Raw genomic sequence first — 19,831 nt, forward strand, 5'->3', positions numbered from 1 at the left:
GGAATTATATTGGTATGTTGTACAATTTAATGGTGCATGAAACAGCTTGGTAATGATTAGTACTTAATCAATGAACAGAAACCTCAAGAAAGACGTATTGTAATGATGTAAAACGCAAGTGAAAGTAAATTGAAAGACAACGATAGAAGAATAAAACTTCTGCGTGAGGAAGAGGAACTTAGCACGGTACCTAGCTTCCATACCAATTGGTGTCTAACAGAGATTTGTGTATAATGGCATGCATGCCCACAATGTTCTTGAACAGTCTATTACATAATTATGCGGTCAATCGTGCGTTTGATAAGATGGGAGAATACACAATATAATTTCATGTATTTTCATATCTAAGCACACTATATCAGTATAACATTTGTTTCCCAAACCTAAAGCGCCGGGGTACGATGCTGGTCTAGCGAGCTCGCGTGTTAATTTCGCGTTTAATTATTGTGGTATAAGCTTTCTTAAAACGCCAAGACGAATGATTCGCGCTGAATCTTAGTCGCAAGTGCATTAGCTTTGCTTTAAATTTTATTGGTGATCTATCTTTTTTAGAATTAATTATATATTATATATATAATATATATATATATATATATATATATATATATATATATATATATATATACACCCGTTTGCAAAAACGTTGGCCGCAGATAGATAGATAGATAGATACCCGAAATCTAATTAGAATTGCATATGTTGTGTAATATTATAGAAAGCCCATGCAAATGTATTCATATATGTATTTTTGCAAATGGGTGTATATATATATATATATATATATATATATATATATATATATGCAAATGTATTCATATGCAATTCTAATTAGACTTCGAGTATCTATCTATCTATCTATCTGCGGCCAACATTTTTGCAAATGGGTGTGTATATAATATAATATATTATATATATATATATATATATATATTATATATATTATATATATATATAATATATATAATATATATATATATATATATACACACCCCATTTGCAAAAACGTTGGCCGCAGATAGATAGATAGATAGATACTCGAAGTCTAATTAGAATTGCATATGAATACATTTGCATGGGATTTCAATCATATTACACAACATATGCAATTCTAATTAGATTTCGGGTATCTATCTATATATCTATCTGCGGCCAACGTTTTTGCCAACGGGTGTATATATATATATATATATATATATATATATATATATATATATATATATATATATATACAGGGTGTCTCAAAAAAAACGAAAACTATTGAAATCATCCATAACAATGTAATTGTTAGTGTTTGAATGCCAAAGCACTCTGTTGGGACCCATTTATTTAGCATTTTTATGCATTATGTAGTAAAATTTGTTTGTACGCAAAAATATTTATTAACAATATTTACAATTAGTCATTTGTCGACCTTTGTCGAAAAGCGTTTCGCACTTCCGTTGTACTTTGGGTACGCGTATAATTTATCGCAATAAACACTCGTTGTTCAGTGGTCAGCTGTACCATTTTCTTTCGAAGCAATAACAAGGCTAATTTAAATTTAATCATATTCAAAATTTTTCTTATTTACCCTTTAATAAGTTGCATTACATCCCCACAGGCTGAAATTCGTTCAAATTTTAACAATGAGTGAATTTTAACAAGAATTTCAATAGTTTTCGTTTTTTGAGACACCCTGTATACCTTGAGGACTAAATTCTTTCACGCTTTACGGAACTTCATATTTACATTCAATTTTATTTACTTCCTATTTACTTCAATTTTAATGACGAACGGCTCGTAGTAAAGCAGGAAAGGCGCTATAGCTGGATATACTGCACTCGACGGCTCGAGTGCACTGACCCAGGCGTTGTACTTCTGTTATAATTTGAATAGTTTTTCATTTCACAACAAGAAAACAAAGAAAACAAAAGGCCAAAACAAAGAAAACAAAGAAAACAAAGAGCCATTGTGATAGAGTTTAGCCTCCAAAGCGCACAAATCTGGAAAACCGACAATGAAATAAAGACTTACTATAAAATTATTTGATCATGTAATTGGGAAAAATATCAACTTAGGCCGGAAAAATATCGATCACAAAATACTCGTTTGTTTCTTCGTTATGTATAATTACACAGTAGGTGGATAAAAAAAAGTAGCTCTCGACGAAATGTGACACACTTATATCGTTTCACAATATAATATTATGCATTAAGGTAGAGCGAATTAATGTTTTGTGTTTGCGCGCGTATTTCTTTTGTTTAATTCGGAACCGGGTCATAAAAATGAATTTTCTGTTTTGCAATTTGAATACTCTGCTTGTACGTAGTACACTTCACAAGGGTAGAATACGTACCATCTGCACATAGGGCTATAACTAATGCTATAAACCAGTGTTACCTGAGTTTTACGTATATATACTAAAACTTATAGAATCAAAAAGCGTCTTTTTCTCTCATCAAAGACTCTTCTCCTCTAATCGCAAAATCAACTGACTCGCAAGCTCGCTGCAGCGAGTGTTTGCTTCTAATACGAAATAAACTGTCAAGCATTGTGATTGGACGAAATTACTCGCAGTGAGCCTGCGAATTGGTTTTTGCGATGAGTGGGTGAGATGATGTACGTGATCCCTTTTCGTGAAGCCCATTTTTACTGGGTGAATTTATAAATATACAATATATTAGAGTGAACTGACTTTCATAAAGAGTAGGAAGCGATCACACTTTCTAGCGAGGAATTGCTTCGCCTACCAGGCTACCAATCAGATCATTGCCCTCACCAAATTTAAGTATTTCGCTTCACTTCCCGCGAATAAAATTAATTTGCCTAGTGGAGAACGGTCTTTAAAGAAAAGAAATCGCATAAGATAAATTTTTATTTTCATTATTTAAATTAAAAATGCACTAAAAATTGTCGTCGAAGGCAACAAGATTTCAGTTATTTAAAAGTAAATAAATGACATGCATATGTCTCAATTTCATCAGAGTAACGATGTCTTAATTGTTAACAAATTTTAAATGTTTTAGTGCATTTCTATCTTAAATAAACTATTCGCCATTTCGTGTAGTCTATGGACTGATCATGCAAGATTAGTTGTTGTGAAACAGCTCAAAACGCGGATAACTGCATTGATACCACGAGATAAATGCATGAATATCACGAGGTAAATGCATGGATATCACGACATAAATACATAGATATCACGAGATAAATGCATGGATATCACGACATAAATGCATAGATATCACGAGATAAATGCATGGATATCACGAGGTGAATGCATGGATATCACGAGGTTCATGAAAAACGTTTAACTTGAAAATCATTGCAGACTTTAGTGTATAATTATAGTTAAAACACAACAATTCGTTAGCAGTTTGGCGTTTAAAGTAACCGCCAATCTAATAAGGTCTCTAGTTATCCCAAGCGCTGTGCACAACTATTGTAAAACAAAATTGTTTTCACGTGATGTTCTTCGAGAAAAACGGTCAGTTACTATACCGCATTTAATACAAAGACAAAAGTACAAAAAATGTTCAAAACACAAAACAAGTCAACCGATCGAGGTTATTCAAATAACTCAGTTCACAAATTTACACTACAAATTACATCACGTAATTAACTTATTAAATTCAAATTTAATTCGGTTTCAAATAGTCCGTCGAATTTTCATGTTAACGAATTCCTGCACTGATGAGGCGATTTGGCAACGGTTTGTGACCATTCTCGTTGAATGCAGCACCGTTGCAACCTTGGCTTGAGAAACAACTGGTGCGGAAGTAGACAGGGGTATTGTCACCACACCAGTAATTGCACCGTTTGTAGCAGTTTTTGGTGAACCCGGAGAAGTGCAGCCCCTTGTAGAACGCTGAGTCACATATCAACATTTGGTATTTGTACTGCGTTGTGGCCACACCTTGCGCCGTCCACAAGCCATAAGCATTTGCCTGCTTATTGTAATTTCCATTGAATGTCACAGGTGAACCACTTTTTTTAAAGGCTGCTTTTTGTTTGGATTTTTCATCAACAAATATCACTTCAGTGAACTGAAAACAGAAAGAAATTGCTTTACATTAACTATATTTGAATTAATAAAATTAATTACCATTTAAATTTATATAATTATATTACCTATAAATTTGATATGAAATTTTCATATTTGTTATACTCCCGCAGACCGCAGAACAGTATCACGTGCGCAAGTGTGCGCGAGGATGAATTTTAAAAACAAAATTTCTGCGCAAAGAATATTACGTTTGGCAGTAAAATGCAGAGGAATTGACGAATTGTATGCAGAAGTGTAAACATTATCCAAACAGAAGTTGTGCTACTAGTATAGCTATTGGTAACCATGCGATGGCGAGTACAATTCGTGATTGTACGAGTGATGTTCGATTAATGAAAAAACTGTAATCCTTTCGACCAATAAGCAACCAGAATTATTAGCCCGCTAATAATGTTTTTGTTACCGCCAAATAGGAGGTATTTGAACTTCGAAAAATTGCTATTGGAGCAATAATGTATAAACACTCCTCATTTGTCCACATTTTACTTTAAAGGTATGTCCTAGGACAATTTCAACATGCATTATATACAATTCGACCGATTTACTCGAGAAAAGTCAATTTACCGGTATGTTATTACAATCTGCACGATAGCCAAGAGAAGGTGTGGTGACAAGTTCAGTTTTGATATTAACATGACTGTCTGTCGTGTAACACATTGTCCATCCTCCACCAAACGAGGTCATATCACAGTATACTTGAAATGGTTTACCAGCGCCATCTCCGTCCGGGTCAATCAAATATTCTCCATCTCCGCGACTCAACCCTTTCTTTTTTATATCAACACAACTCGTACCTTGAAAAACAATTGGTGGAAATTATTTTTATAGTCTTAATTTTTCATAATCTGTAGCCTTAATTGCATGTCAGAAATTATTAAAATAGTGAGTAGCGGGAAAAATTGGAAGGCTGCGTTAGGCCTATATGACATATGCAAGAAATACCTGTTTGAGCTGTGTCATTTGGTTTCTTAGAAATCCAGTACTTGCCATCGCAAAACTGCAGAGCAACTCGGTATGTTCTTTCTTGATTTGCTGAACATTTTTCGACTAAGGATTGAAGTATCTGCAAATACAATAGAGACACAGATATAGACACAGATGTATATATCAATGTAAGAATTGAATGATCTGCAAAAATCTCTGTGAATACAAAATCGAGAGACAAATAGTTATATTAAACTTTCATATAATATTCATTTTGAGCCTGATTTCAACAGAGCTGCGCTTTCATTTTGTATACGGAAATTTTTTTGGAAATCATCTCTCGTTTTCGGTGTCTACAAATTTGTTACATCTCTTTTAGTTAAAAACAATGCCATGCATACTTGGAAAAGTTCTTTGCTTTTGTACGATCCATTGTTTTACATGTGGTTATATGTAGCTTATAAACGGAACCATATTATATGAATTTCTTTCACCCGAAGTAAGACTCTATTCTAACGTCTGCCCTGTTAACTTATCATTACTTTAAAAAATAATTTACTTTGCCGTCATTTCATTTGCATGAGCTGCAATAAAAATCTCATGCATGCACCTGCGGCCTGTTGTGCAAAACTAGATTTTGAGTAGTTAAATCGTAGTTAATCCAAAATACATGACTTCTGACTGGCCAATTCTCCCAATAACTATTGTAAAAAGTCATAAATATACCTTTCTATATGCAACCGCTCTTGCACTTAATATTTTTGTTCTAAATACTGCAGTACAAGTTGCTGGCAACTACAGCTGTACACGCACAAAGACTCAAATAATTACATATGAATCACTGATTATATTATAATAATTATTATTTAGCAAATATACAAAATGGTTCATTGAAAGTTCATATGGCCATGCATGAGATGCATAATTATATGCAACTTCGTTGATAGAAATATGAGAAACAAATTTCATCACGGGACCGATGGCTTTGCCATATTGCATGAAATTGAGTATTATGAAAGCCAACAAACTCGCGGCGGTTTACTTACTTCACATCCACCTTCAGCCTCATTTAACAAAACCTGAATCAGTATACAAGCAAAGACACCAATCTTCAAACAATTCATGTTTGTACTGAATAAACAATGTAGCCAATGCAAGTAAGATTCTTCAGTCACCAAAAGCTGAAGTGGAAAAGTTATTTAAGTGCATGTTAATCTGCCTCGCTCAGTATGGCTATGCGCTAGTGGTCCGTAGCTCACAAGTCACAAAGTGAATATATTTGAATGTTAAAATTAGTATTGCCTTTTTAAGACACCCTCAAGAATTGTTCGCTCTGATAAGTTGTGTATTCTTTTCTCTAAAATTCTTACGTTATCTTTCATCATATTATGCCCCGTGTGCTTTCTGCATGATCTTTACTTACAGATTGGATTTTCGGTATAACACCTGGTTTTGTGTTCTGTCCGACGGGATTTTCTTGATCCTTTGCTCTCCACAACATATTTAAATGCACATGCAGTCCGGGCATTTGAACTTATAAACAATACCTTTTATTTCTTCAGACTTTTGACACTGTTCTATATAGCACCGGCTGACCGGCGTAGAAGAGTCGTTCGATGTAGTATCTCCATATCTAAACCTGCTTGTGTTTACCACATTTGGTTTTTATACCACCTGTCCCACTATGTTGGTGGAATAGGGTATGTTTATGATTCAGGCTCTTGCATACGTAAGTGTGCCATAGAGCAATTTCATGCCCATTTGAACTCGATTCATATAAAATTTAATATGTTATGTTATATTATAAAATGGCTTAAGTACAATAGGTTTCCAAAGAAATCAGTCGGGAATAAGAGGAATATACTAGAAGTACATGCATACAAAATTAATTTTAATTGTATGAAGCTGTTCATAAAACGATCAGTCCGACATTTATAAGTTTATATGTTATTTAATCATGCAATAAAATAATAGCTATGTTCGTTCAAACGGTTCAATCTGAATTGGATTATACAGGTCAACAGAAGTAATGGTTATACTGGCATATTTGAGCTGAAACTAGCTTGATTTCTGGAGAAATTATATTAAAGTAAACATACATTGCAACAACAATTTTCAGACGGAACATCATAAAGAGTCTAGGATCACTGACGACAACCAGTGTGAACAATTTAGCTCAGTATATTCGTAAACACATTACACACTCTTGAACTTCTATAGTTTTTAAAGTACGATGTGTTGTCTGAATCTCGAACAACATTTGGGTTCGCCACACTTCTAAATTGATATGAACTATAGTGTTTATGCACGCATGTTCAGAAGCTTTATAACTTGAAAAGACTGGCACACGCGCCGGAGTTAACGCCGAGGCAGCTAGGCGTCTTAACCCGCGGTCTATGGATAAATCTGCCCTATGCATGCATGCATGTCTCTTGACGCTATTACACTGACATATCAAATTATGAAACCATGCAACCCAAAGTTTTAGTGAAACAGATCTAAACTTATTTTTTACCTCATCCTACCAGTAAACTTCTAAGGCTTATATAAGAGGGACAATTTGGGGCGGCACAAATATAGTTAAGCCAATATAAAAGTAGTTCATAGAACTTTGACTTTGCAGAGATATTCTCCAGAAGACTCTAGAAGGAACTGTTTAAAGTTATTTGTACAATGTAAAAACTTACCCTTTTATAACTTCAGATTTTGTCAAATATTCTTTCTATCAATACACGCCAGTACAAAATGAGGAACTCTGTTGATCAGGCCTCACTATATAATATCTATACCTACACTTGTGCATGACGCAATTTCCTGTCGTGACCTCTATCGATTCAGTATATTTCCAGGTATTGTTTTCACTCACTTCCTTCAGTTGCTAGCTTAACTGGAATTTTTCTGAATATTATATATCCCTTGTGGTATTTTAACCCAAATAGCTAAGTCCTTTTAAAGCAAATACATCAAGAGTAAAAAAACGAACTTTGAGCAAGAGCATAACTTCGCTATTTTAATAATCATGAACCAACCATTTGATTTTGCGATAAAAATTTTTATCGACTATCGGCTTCAGCTTTAAACCCGGTAATGTGTTCAGTTGTAAGTTGTAACTGTAGTTATATGTTTCCCATAAGCAGATACTTTGAATTTCCAATCTTTTATAGCTATTTATGTTCGTGCTGTTAGACTCGTAAACTCTGAAACATGATTATCAATTATCCATACAACTGTATTTTTTTTGCCATATAAGATCAATACGTTGTCTCACTTTCAAAGTTCCAGTAGCGAACAATGTATAGTTGAAACAAACCTTCGAGAAGCTATGCTGTCAGCTGATTTCACCATGTTGGTCGTTAGATATTATCAATATTTATACAGAACATGGCTACCGACACATCACCATAGGAGGCCAACTCGCTTGCTAGATCAGATGCTTGCATAATTATTTCATCAGAACTTCAAGCAATTTATCAAGTGTCAAAATGATCATTTGAGAGACAGCTTCTTATGATTGCTTATGTAGTGAATGGAGAGACCTAATTCTCAGGTGAACAAATCAAACAATATTATCTCCTCATAACTGTCTCCACCGTCAGACATATGTGTTAATTGGAACGTGTGTTGACAGCAAATGACACCACCAGCGTTTTAACTGGTTTATATTATACACATTTTTTCCGTACTTCAAAGACATAGCTAGTACAGTTCTACTATTGAAATTAGGGAGGTTAAGATCTACTTCAACTATACCAGTACCGATAAGAAAATACATGACGTATTACAGTTTAGCAGCGCGGAAATTTTAAAGCGTTAAGATTGTGACTTTCGTAAGAAGTAAATAAACATGGCGGAGTATAGCGGCTATATTCACATCAAAAACTCTAATCACAATCCCTAAGTCTCACCAAACAATGCAGAAACATTATACAACTAAAACCTAAATAATATTATTAGAAAACTACTGCAGAAAATGACAATAATACAGTAAATATAATTCGGTACTTCGCCTACCTATACACTTCCATTTTCAGTCCTAAAACCGTACTCGCGACTTCAAGTGTTGTCACATTTTGGACGATTGTTACGTCTGCGTATGCGCGTGACTGATTATTGGTATCGGTACTCGTAGCGGAAGTCGATCTTAACCTCCCTATTAGGAATAGTCCTGCACAACCGCATTGTTCAACACAAATGATGTGGATAGAACCACAAGTTGGAAGTTGGAATTATGTTATTGACATTGTTTTATGTATAAATGATATACATTTTAGGCGTATACATAAAAATTATTATAATTTATTCTCTTCTACCAAATATTTCCATTCACACGTGTCTTCCAATATCATCCTGGCAAAAAGTATATCTGCGTACAAGACTTTTGTTGTGAAAGAAACCCGACACTTGGCCCGCCTCTTACCTATCATGACCCTCAATTGTGCACTTTGGTATCAAAATAATTATATTTATAATACTGACATATTTGAGCTGAAACTAGCTTGATTTGTGCATAAATTATATTAAAGTAAACATTCATTAGAACAATAATTATCAGACAGATCAAATATCACAAAGAGTGTAGATATTACTGACGCCTGCGAGAACCTTTTGAACCTAATTTTATCTAATAATATAACCATATTTTTAAATGAAATTTGGTCAGTAATTGTTGACTGTTATGCCACAGGCAAACGGAACATGTCTCACAAATCAACGTTACGCGCATTGAAAACGTCTATCTATTAAATCTGCTACAAATCACTCTATATATATATATATATATATATATATATATATATATATATATATATATATATATATATATATATATATATATATATATATATAATATATATATAATATATAAATATATATATATACCAAACCTATAGCTTTTCAGAATTGGAAACAACAGTCTCCGCATTAAGAAATACCAACCCTTATAATTTAGGGAAATGCATGGTTGTTGCAGGCTGTTATTAATATTTTTCTGGATAGTCCTCAACCTTTTGTTCAACACCAAAAATACGAATAGAACAACAAGAGCGGTTATATCACAGAAACTGCTTGTGAAAGTGATTGAAAAAATTGTTGTTTCGGGAGTTGTAATTGATTATTAGCATCGTTTTATTTGTACATCAAAATCCAGCATGCATAAAACGGATAATCAAGCTTTCAACAACTCATTTGCATATGACTGTCTTCATGGGGGGATAATAATGACTAAAGAGAGAGAAAAAACACTTTTGAAAACAATCTATAATAAAAATTATACCCCTTATATATTGACCCTCCTCTCCTTTGTGGTTGTTGTTTTGAAGGAAACTTCCTTCAATTATGGAAACCTAAAAAAAGTGCCGTGCAATAATATCATGATTCCTACGATCTGTCGCCAGGTAACCAGAAACCACGTGATTGATTTTGACCAATTGCGTGAGTAGATTATTCAAAAGTGATAGCCTGCAACGAAGCTTGGATCTTCAATGCAGCAATCAATGAACTCAGATTGTATAGTAAAAGTGTTAGAGACTTTATGTTCGTGTTTTGTTTACAAATAAACGCATGCGCGCTGACCATACTCGACCTACGGCCTCGTGCAATAATGAAATTTCTCGTTCATTATATGGCCAGCGCGTGCGTTTATTTGTCAACAAAACATTGACAACAGTCTCTAACCCTTAAATACTCAATCTTTTGAGTTCGACTATAGAAAGCGACTAAAGTGAATATTCCTGAATATTAAGTGGTTGCAGTTTTTTATACACCCTGTATGTCTTCGAGGTGAGAACAAACTAGTTAAAACTATAGCGGTGTCCTTACACTGAGAACTACAGTATCCAGTCAATATCGCACCACTTTTAAGTGTTGTTATCCATGGCAACCATGCATTTTCCTAAATAATTAAGGGAGGTATTTATTTCTACTCACAAGAGTGCTGAGACTCAATAGTCTTACGAATTGGTGGCTGGTGCAAAAACAGTTTAAAGAAAACTCCTCACGAAAAAAACCCTAACAATTAATGTCTGCGTTTAGTAAGTATTTAAAGTACTAGTTTATCGTAACTTATAATATAAGAATAAAATACACCAGATGCACCAGACCATTGTTTATATTTCTTAAGGTACATTGATTTTGAACTGAAATTATTCTTATAACCAAATTTAGGCGAAATTGATTAGTGGCACAAAAATCTACATGTATTTCACGGTGCTCTGCAAAAAGAAGTCGACCAGTGATCACAACTTTTAATTTCTTTCATTATTTTAAAATTAACTTGGGTTAATAATTATTGACTGTTATGCACCAGGAAAGGAGAACACGCGCGTGTCTTAAATCAATCGTCGAAAATTACAAAATTTTCAAAGATTGGAAACAAACACGATTTATAAAACAAAACCCTACATAGCTGTAAACATATTTTAGGCCATAGTTCAGAGCGAGATTGTGAATTCTCAAATACTGGAAGTGTTCAAGCTATATATAGTTATATTATGTAGAATAATTTATTTAAACAATTGAGGCACAAATCAGTGCAATCATGTTTTCGCTGGCAGTAAGTGACAGTAATATCGAGCTCTTTCTAATGTTGTAACTTTTATCTGAAAATTATTGTCGTAATCCATAATTCCTTTGATATAATGTATAATGTATGCACAAATCAAGCTAGTTTCAGCCCAAATGTGCATGTCAGTATTTTGAAAAGTGAGGCGCACAATCACTCGCAACAATTCCTGTCCCCCCCCCCCTTTGGTACGGAAGCGATTTTAGTTCTATTTTATAAACAAATTTTACGTCGTTCAAGGGGAACTCTTAATACCAGGGTGGGGAAAAGATGCGAACTAGATATTTATTTCACATCGAATATTTCGATCGTAGAGTAAGAATTTTTTTTTAAAATATGGTAAACTTTGGGACGCAATTAATCATTCGTCGACGTCGTCTATTCGTAGGAGACGTGTTCCAACATTCACCCTAGACTCGCATATATATAATAGGTACCTCAGGTACGTATGTATGTGTTCATATTCATATATATTCTGCTATATATATCGACAGCCTAAACTTAAAAGATAATTAACAAATTAACAAACCCCTATGGTGGGATATTCGCAGAATTTGTTGTATAATAATATTAAGATTACTGATTACAGGCCTGTTTTATGTAGATGTCAGTGTGTTTATACTAAACTTAATATGGTTATTTTTATAATATTTTTCGTCAGATATTTATATCAACCCAGGACGCTTTTGTCCTGTCGTGCATGGGCCAGACTTCGCTTTTGAGAAATTGGGATGACTTTGGGGAGGTTTTTTTTCATATAAAACTCCATCCCACTTGAAATGGGACAATAATACGCTGACGTTGTATGATTTGATCAAAATTAGGCGTCATCATTTGATCTGTTCTTGATCACATTTCTGCCCCTTATGATAAACATCCGAGGTATTTCCTAGTGTAAACATGCCGTAGCAAACAATAATAAGGACCTTAAGCTTGTACGACGGGAACACGACGACGTCGGTTACTAAATGCTATCTAAATAATTAAAGACCAGGGGTCAGTTGTATAAAAGTCTAGTTAATTTTTATCCTGCTCTTGTTAATTTTTAGCCCGGAAATTTCCCCCGTTTAATTTCCGGCAACCTATATTTCAGTCTAGGAGGAGGCTATAGTTAACTTTTAACTGTAAACTATAGTCAAGGACAGAATTGGTAAATCAGAGTCCTGTATTCCAGAGTTGACTACGATTTAAAATTTAGAACTTAGTTGAAAAGTTTCATTGCTACAACCGGCCTAAATCTCAGGCTTTCAAGCGCTGTACACATCGTCTGCATTTTAGGACGCATGCAGCGAAAGCCACAATAAAAATAGGCTCCATTGAATTATCCCCAAACATAAATCCAATGTTTTAAACGTCCTATACTTTATTACTACGATTGATAACATTATTGTACCATGCACAAGTCTTTATCCAAGCATTCATTTGAAGGAGTGATCCCTACAATCATGTGAACGAGAATGAGAAAACATCCCATCCTTTCCAAACGTTCCATCTCTCCTGCCACAGAAACCAGGCCTTACAACTTCCTAAAGTAGCTCGTGTTATGATTTGTGCTCAACCAATTGCAACGGCTAAATAATTGGCCGTTTAGGATATTTTAATGTTGAGAACTGAGTCTACTAGTTAGACAAATGCTCTTAACTGCATGGCTGCCTGATGCTTTACTCCATAAACATCATTGTCTAGAATATGCAACTGTCGTGTTCTTGCTATGCGGCTGGAGCTCCTGCGCACGCAGGTTTGATACGTGGACGCGATTTTGGTGGTGGAAGGCTGGTACCAAGTGGCCTACGTCAGTTAACGACGTATTGGAAGATCAATTCGGCTCGTGCAATGCTTCGGACTACTGCTTTCAACGGTTACCAGCGTGGACCATAGAGAATGAAACTGAAATTCTCGCTGTGGATTCCATTGGGACGATATATCAATGGAAGTTTGAGCCTTCAAACCCAACAGCGCATGCGGTTTGGCGAGCACTTCATGACCACCAGGAAACCCCTGCCAACAAGGTAAAAAACTTTAAAGTTTTTAAAAATCCTCTGATGTAATTCGGAAAAATTTGGGTGATGGGCATAATTTTACTGAATGTGAGAATGAACTATTTCATTCAGGAAGAGAGTACTATTAATGAATCTTAATAAACGTGGTTTGTACGCTGTAGAATATCGCTCCCTACAGAGATTTGAAGTGAACCATCACATCGGAATCTCGTATTACATGCATCCAGTTATTCTTACATAACATTGATTCATATAGATCTTTAACAACAAACCATGGAATCCTGAGACGAGAGAAGGTTTGCCTCCAAAAGCCGCACAGGATTCATTCATGTACAGGAAACAAAATGGAGTTAAATCTCTTCTGCTTGACGACGACAACTGCGATTGTTTTTCCACTCTTAGTTTTGGACATGGAATGTGTAATCAAGGTAATAAATGCATGTTTGGTTCAGGTAGCAATACGTAAATATTGAAAAATTTATTACATCAACATCTGTTGGCAACTAATATTAAGCAGTGCATAATATCAAATCAATGATTGTAATAAATGGAGAATTGCATGGGGGAACTAAATAAATCATTTCATTCATGATCCTTTACATGCCATATACAATATTTACCAGCATAAAGAAGGTATCGTATAATATAAACGTTGGATTTCACTACATAATTTTAGTACGTACCCACTCCATATAGAAATTATTATGCCACTCAACAATCATATAAAGTCGGAGCATCGTTCCACGTCTTTCAGGTCCCAATTTTTTTTTGTTTCATTCATTGCTTATTAGTTATTTTCTATTTATTTATCCTTACAAAGTTTCTTGTAATACTTACCTCACAGCTCACAGTAAGAAATATAGCAATCATGGCGAGTTTGGAGCAGATGCCTTGTATGATTCAGGATGCCATGGACCTCGACAGTCCGTTGGTTTAGCCTTGTACTTCAGACAGCAAAAGCAACTTCATTTATCAAAGTTTGGTGGAAATTGGAAAGCATTTTGGTGGTGGACTCCAGGTGCTGACTGGCCGACACGCGAAAAGGATGTACTACAACATAAATATGGAACATGCTCGAAGTACGACCACTACTGCTTTCAACGTTTGCCAAAATGGACGCATGAAGATGTCACTGAGCTTTTGGCCATTGATTCAAAAGGAACAGTCTATCTGTGGAAGTTTGATTCATCTAATCCTACAGCTCATGCAGCTTGGATGGCGTTACATGATCATGTAACTACACCACAAAATCAGGTAATGTATGTGTTCTGTCCTGACATGATCCAAGACCAGTTGAAACAAGATATGATTCCAATCCACCCGAAGTTGTTTTTGCACTTTAAACTGTCACTCAAATGCTAATTTAGTACAGTGATTATCATAAGAAGATTTATTTCCTGACTATTAAAAGCCGGTAACCTAGCATGATCTTTATTCCAGGTTAAGAATTCGAAACCATGGAACCCAAAAGCGTTGGTCGGGAACTTACCAAACGAAGACCAAGACTCCTTTATGTATCGAGAAGTAAAGGAGCTAAGGTCATTTCTTTTAGACGACAACAATGATGATTACAATTCCAGCCTCAGCATGGGTCATGGCATAAATCAAGATGCTCGTATTGAAGGACTTGGTGTTGATTACCTCTACGATACTACAGGCGTACCAGACGTAAGAAAAGGTTTAACGCTGTACTTCAGAGCAAATCACAATGAAATTGATGAGAGATACGGTTCAGGATGGCGGCTATTTTGGTGGTTTTCCGCCGGTGCTACATGGCCAAAATGTAAACCACCTGAAGTAACTGACGTTTTAAGAGATCCTTATGGAACCTGCAAACCCAGGTAAATAATGCACCTTAAATTTATTCTTCCTACATCTGTTTTTTTTCAGCAGTTCATGAAAACAATTTTTATCTCCTTTTTAAAGTGATGCGTATTGTTTTCAACGACTACCTGCATGGGCCTATGAAGACAAGACTGAATTATTGGCTTCAGACAGCCTTGGAAATGTGTACAAATGGAATTTCAGTTCAGATAGTCCGACCTCTCATGCCGCTTGGCAGGCGTTTCACAGTCACATTGAAACAGCCGCCGGAACAATCAAAGATAAATTACCTTGGAATCCAGTTGTTTTAAAAGGACACTCCGTGAATATAAACCAGGACTCGTTCATGTATCGTACTCAGGGACAAACGAAATCATTACTTCTTGATGATGATAATTGCGACTGTTTGTCGACGCTAAATATTGGCGGGTCTATGTGTGGTGGAACGAGTGGAAAAGGGCGCGAAAACGGTGTCGATAATCTATATGATCCCACGTGTGGTGTACCTAGATCTGAAAATGGACTTTACTTGTATTTTCGGACTGAAAACTAAATCTCTTTTACGGACTACGGCTTGGAATGGAAAGCGTTTTGGTGGTGGACTAAAGATGCACCATGGCCAAAGAAAGAAAAAGATGTCTTAGGATACGAATACGGACATTGCAAGGAAGATGACATTTATTGTTTTCAGCGGTTACCAAAATGGACGGTGGAAGATTCCACACTTCTTTTAGCGCGGGATACCTCTGGTAATACCTACCTGTGGAAATTCAACTTCAACAATCCAACAGCCCACGCAGCATGGTTGGCACTTCATGATCACCGCGTTACTTTGGCAAATAAAATAAAAAATAATAAACCATGGAATCCTCAAGTGAAGAAAGGGACAAAACCGAAGCAAGTCAGTACTCTTTTACCATTTCAGTAAAAAGGGCGGGTGAAAAACAAAAATCAAACTTTTAAGCTTGATTTTTCGATGAAAACTAAACTTACTCCTATGTATTCTTAAAGCAATTTTTTATTCATTTCATTTTTTGTCATTCTATCCTTTTTCTTTCCTGCGAGGGGTAAGTTGTGTGTTTTAGGACAAATTAATACAGTATGCACCGAACTGAAAAAAAATTTCCGTCGTGACGGTCGATATTAAAAACAGGCGAATTACCACTTTTTACCGCAAGGCCAAATGAATGGTCCCTCCTAAATTACAAGCTCTCGGTCGATTTCTCGGATTACACATGACATCATAAACGGCTATATTTTTAGCACGGGGCTTGCGTTCACATTCCCATTTCTATACAAAGCTAGATGTATTTCAATATAAAGAACTGGCCAAGGATTTCGTTCAATTTTTCAAGCATAGCAACCTCACCATCACCAGGGGCCGGTTGTACGAAGGCTGGATAGCGCTATCCACCGGATAGTGATTTTTTTAACCGTTCTAAAATGCTTGAAAAGCAATAAAATTTTAGCTTTGGAAGCAACAATTATTAAAGAGGATCCTCATTTTAGGAACACTAAGGTTTAATCAAAGTTTCAGCCAACAACGGGGCGATTTTAGAGCGATGGAAAAATCACTATCCGGTGGATAGCGCTATCCGGCTTTCATACAACCGGCCCCAGTCCTTTAATTGCAACTATACTTATGTGAACTTCGTGTAAAGATTGACTTGGAATCTCTTTACCACTGTTATTTGACTTCTATTTTAGAACCAGGACTCGTTTATGTACCGTGAGCAAGAAGGTGTAAAGTCAGTTATACTTGACGACGACAACTGCGATTGTCTGTCTACATTAAGCATGGGCCACGGAATGTGAGGTACGGGATTTAGTACGTCATACGGACCTGTGAAAAGGTTTGTTCATTTTCTAAATGTCTATATTATACGCTTAATGTATGCTATGAGGGAAATAGTGAGTTGTGTTTTCCAAAGAGTCTGAATGTTGAGACTCGAGGGAAAACAAAACTTAATATTTCCAGAGGGAGTGTACCGAGGGAGAGGAAGTGTTTTGTTTAATATATAACAACAAAAACATACATGTTACACAACAATTGCATTTCATAAAAACAATCTGTACAATCAACAAAGACTTCCGGAGAACGGTAGCTAGCGTTCAAGAGCGAGCATCGTAAAAGTGAACTTGAATATCAACGTCGAGATTCCACTCGAAATTAAGGCCAATTACACTCCAGAAATGGAACTTTCAAGGCTCACCACACTAAAGGCAATGTTGCACTATGCGACTTTCCTGTCTTTTCCTTGCAACTTGCAATGCAATTCTACGCCCGAGATCGCATCTAAAGTTGTCAAATAAGAACATTTCTTACGATCTGCTGACCTTATCTGTTTTCTTAGTATTTTGAACACTCTTTCCCTCTATATCATCCCTCAAAACTATAATTCCATTGCAAGTTGCAAGGAAAATTGCTGAGCGTAGCAACGCCTTACTTCAAATATTTCAGGTATGGTGTTGATGCCTTGTATGACCGTTATTGCAACACTCCTCGAACTTCGGTTGGCTTGACACTCTATTTCGCGACATCTCGTTCCATGACCCTCTGCAAGCATGGTGGAAATTGGCTTGCATTCTGGTGGTGGTCAGCAAATGCCAAATGGCCGGCTGTTTTGATTGAGAATGACGTAATTGGACATGCGTACGGCTAATGTAGTCCACGTGATTTGTACTGCTTCGGCAGATTGCCGCCATGGGTACAAGAGAACACCACGAGGATGCTAGGAGTTGATTCGGCCGGAAATACGTACAAGTGGAGATTTGACTCAACAAATCCAACCGCCCACGCCGCTTGGCAAGCTTTCCACGATCATGTTGTGACCCCTGCTGGAAAGGTAAAAAACGGCAAGCCATGGAAAGTCGACGTTTTATCCGGAACCGGTCCAAAAGCAAGTCAGAATTCTTTTATGTACCGTGAACAGAACGGAGTGAAGTCTATCCTTCTTGATGATGATAATTGTGATTGTTTGACGAGCTTGAGTATTGGTCATGGTATGTGTGGAGCGTCACACTCCACTGGCAATGGCCCTGCAAATCAATACGGCGTCGATACTCTGTTTGACGGCGGATGTCAAGTGCCTCGACCGAATGTTTGCTTGACACTATATTTTCGCACTTATTAACTATGTATGATCAAAACAATATCAGTATATCCTTCTGAAGTTGACATATATGTAGCTTAGAGAACAACAGCATAGAATAACCTGGTTTCATTTGGATTAAGCTCTGTAAAAATTGGCACTTCGGTGCTGATACTCATAAAAATAAAGGGAATGTATGTTGTAAATTTGTGTAGACATTTGTCACAATAAGAAAACCATTGCAAGAAAATTAGTTTGCTTTTTCATCTATCGAACATCAAGTATTCCTTTTCTCTGAGATTACGATCTCATTCCTCAATAGTATTACACAGTGGATGTTTTTAGTTTCTTCACCTTTCACCAAACCACAATTGTGTCGTCGAATTGGGAAATGAACTGCAGCGATGCTGAGTATTTGCACACTGATAGAAACCGAAATTATCCTCACCCTTTCCATCACAAGGCTGACCTTGAAAAGACGTCCCGCAATTAGTATCTGAATGATATGAATTAACGTGAAATGAAACAACGTCGTTCTGTGTCACAAAAACATCGCAACGGGAACACGATATTCCATCTATATCAACACGTTTAACTCCGTGACATGTGTTATAAACACTTCCATTCGCGTATAGTATGGGTGTCCTAGTGTGAGTTGTTGAAAAATAATCGCGAAAGGAAACACCTCTTTTATCAAAGTCACACGTGAAGCGCCATCTTAGATTTTTGTCTTGTCTTATTGTATGCATCATTGACCATGGAAGTCTATAATCATCCCAGGAGGCATTAGCTTCGTTTCGCGGATGATCTTTGTAAAATGGCCATGATTTGTGGTGGCCAACGTTTTCTAGTTTATAGGACTGAACAAGTGTCCACGCCCGTATCCTAAAATAACATATAACAATATGTGGACGGTCATTGTAATCGAAGATCGTATATTTTCCATCTGGCCTATTTTTGTAACTTCGACATGATCTTGCTTTGGTTTGACACCGATCTCCAACGAAACCATCGGTACATCGACAGACAGCGCGTTGATTGCTCGTTGGTGATGAAGAAATCTCACACTTTCCGTCGTTCAAGCAATGATTTGACGTCTGGCAACAGTTAAATGGAATCGTCCCTTGACAATCTTCAGGTTGGACCTGGCATAAATTTAACACGGAAATATTCAATATAGAATTGACACATCAATGAACCAAGTAGTAAAACCTTGGGCAACCTTGGGCAACCTTGGGCAACCTTGGGCAACCTTGGGCAACCTTGGGCAACCTTGGGCAACCTTGGGCAACCTTGGGCAACCTTGGGCAACCTTGGGCAACCTTGGGCAACCTTGGGCAACCTTGGGCAACCTTCGAAGGTTTTTGGTGAATTAAACATAAAACAG

At 36.3% G+C, this 19,831-nt stretch overlaps 1 protein-coding gene and 1 pseudogene across 1 annotated transcript; one reads left to right on the top strand and one right to left on the bottom strand.

Annotated features, from left to right (window-relative positions):
• Positions 1-3,653: 3,653 nt before the first annotated feature.
• Positions 3,654-5,402, bottom strand: LOC114535537. Its single transcript, XM_028556837.1, has 4 exons — positions 5,396-5,402; positions 4,988-5,092; positions 4,610-4,839; positions 3,654-4,025 (listed from the first exon to the last, which is right to left on the bottom strand). Exons 1-4 carry the CDS (start codon positions 5,400-5,402, stop codon positions 3,654-3,656), a joined length of 714 nt encoding a protein of 237 aa, XP_028412638.1.
• A 7,529-nt stretch (positions 5,403-12,931) lies between these two features.
• LOC114535554 lies at positions 12,932-18,631 on the top strand (annotated as a pseudogene).
• Positions 18,632-19,831: the final 1,200 nt, after the last annotated feature.

The sequence above is a fragment of the Dendronephthya gigantea genome, unplaced genomic scaffold (assembly GCF_004324835.1).
Source record: "Dendronephthya gigantea isolate DGI-Jeju-01 unplaced genomic scaffold, DenGig_1.0 000120F, whole genome shotgun sequence".
In the NCBI taxonomy this organism is placed as follows: domain Eukaryota; kingdom Metazoa; phylum Cnidaria; class Anthozoa; order Malacalcyonacea; family Nephtheidae; genus Dendronephthya; species Dendronephthya gigantea.

Bases quoted from the DNA above. Each gene is read 5' to 3' on its own strand.
- LOC114535537 (XM_028556837.1), bottom strand. The intron at 4,840-4,987 runs GTATTTCTTGCA...TTGTTTTTCAAG, and splicing joins AAATGACACAGCTCAAACAG to GTACGAGTTGTGTTGATATA. The intron at 4,026-4,609 runs GTAAATTGACTT...TTCTGTTTTCAG, and splicing joins CAGATTGTAATAACATACCG to TTCACTGAAGTGATATTTGT.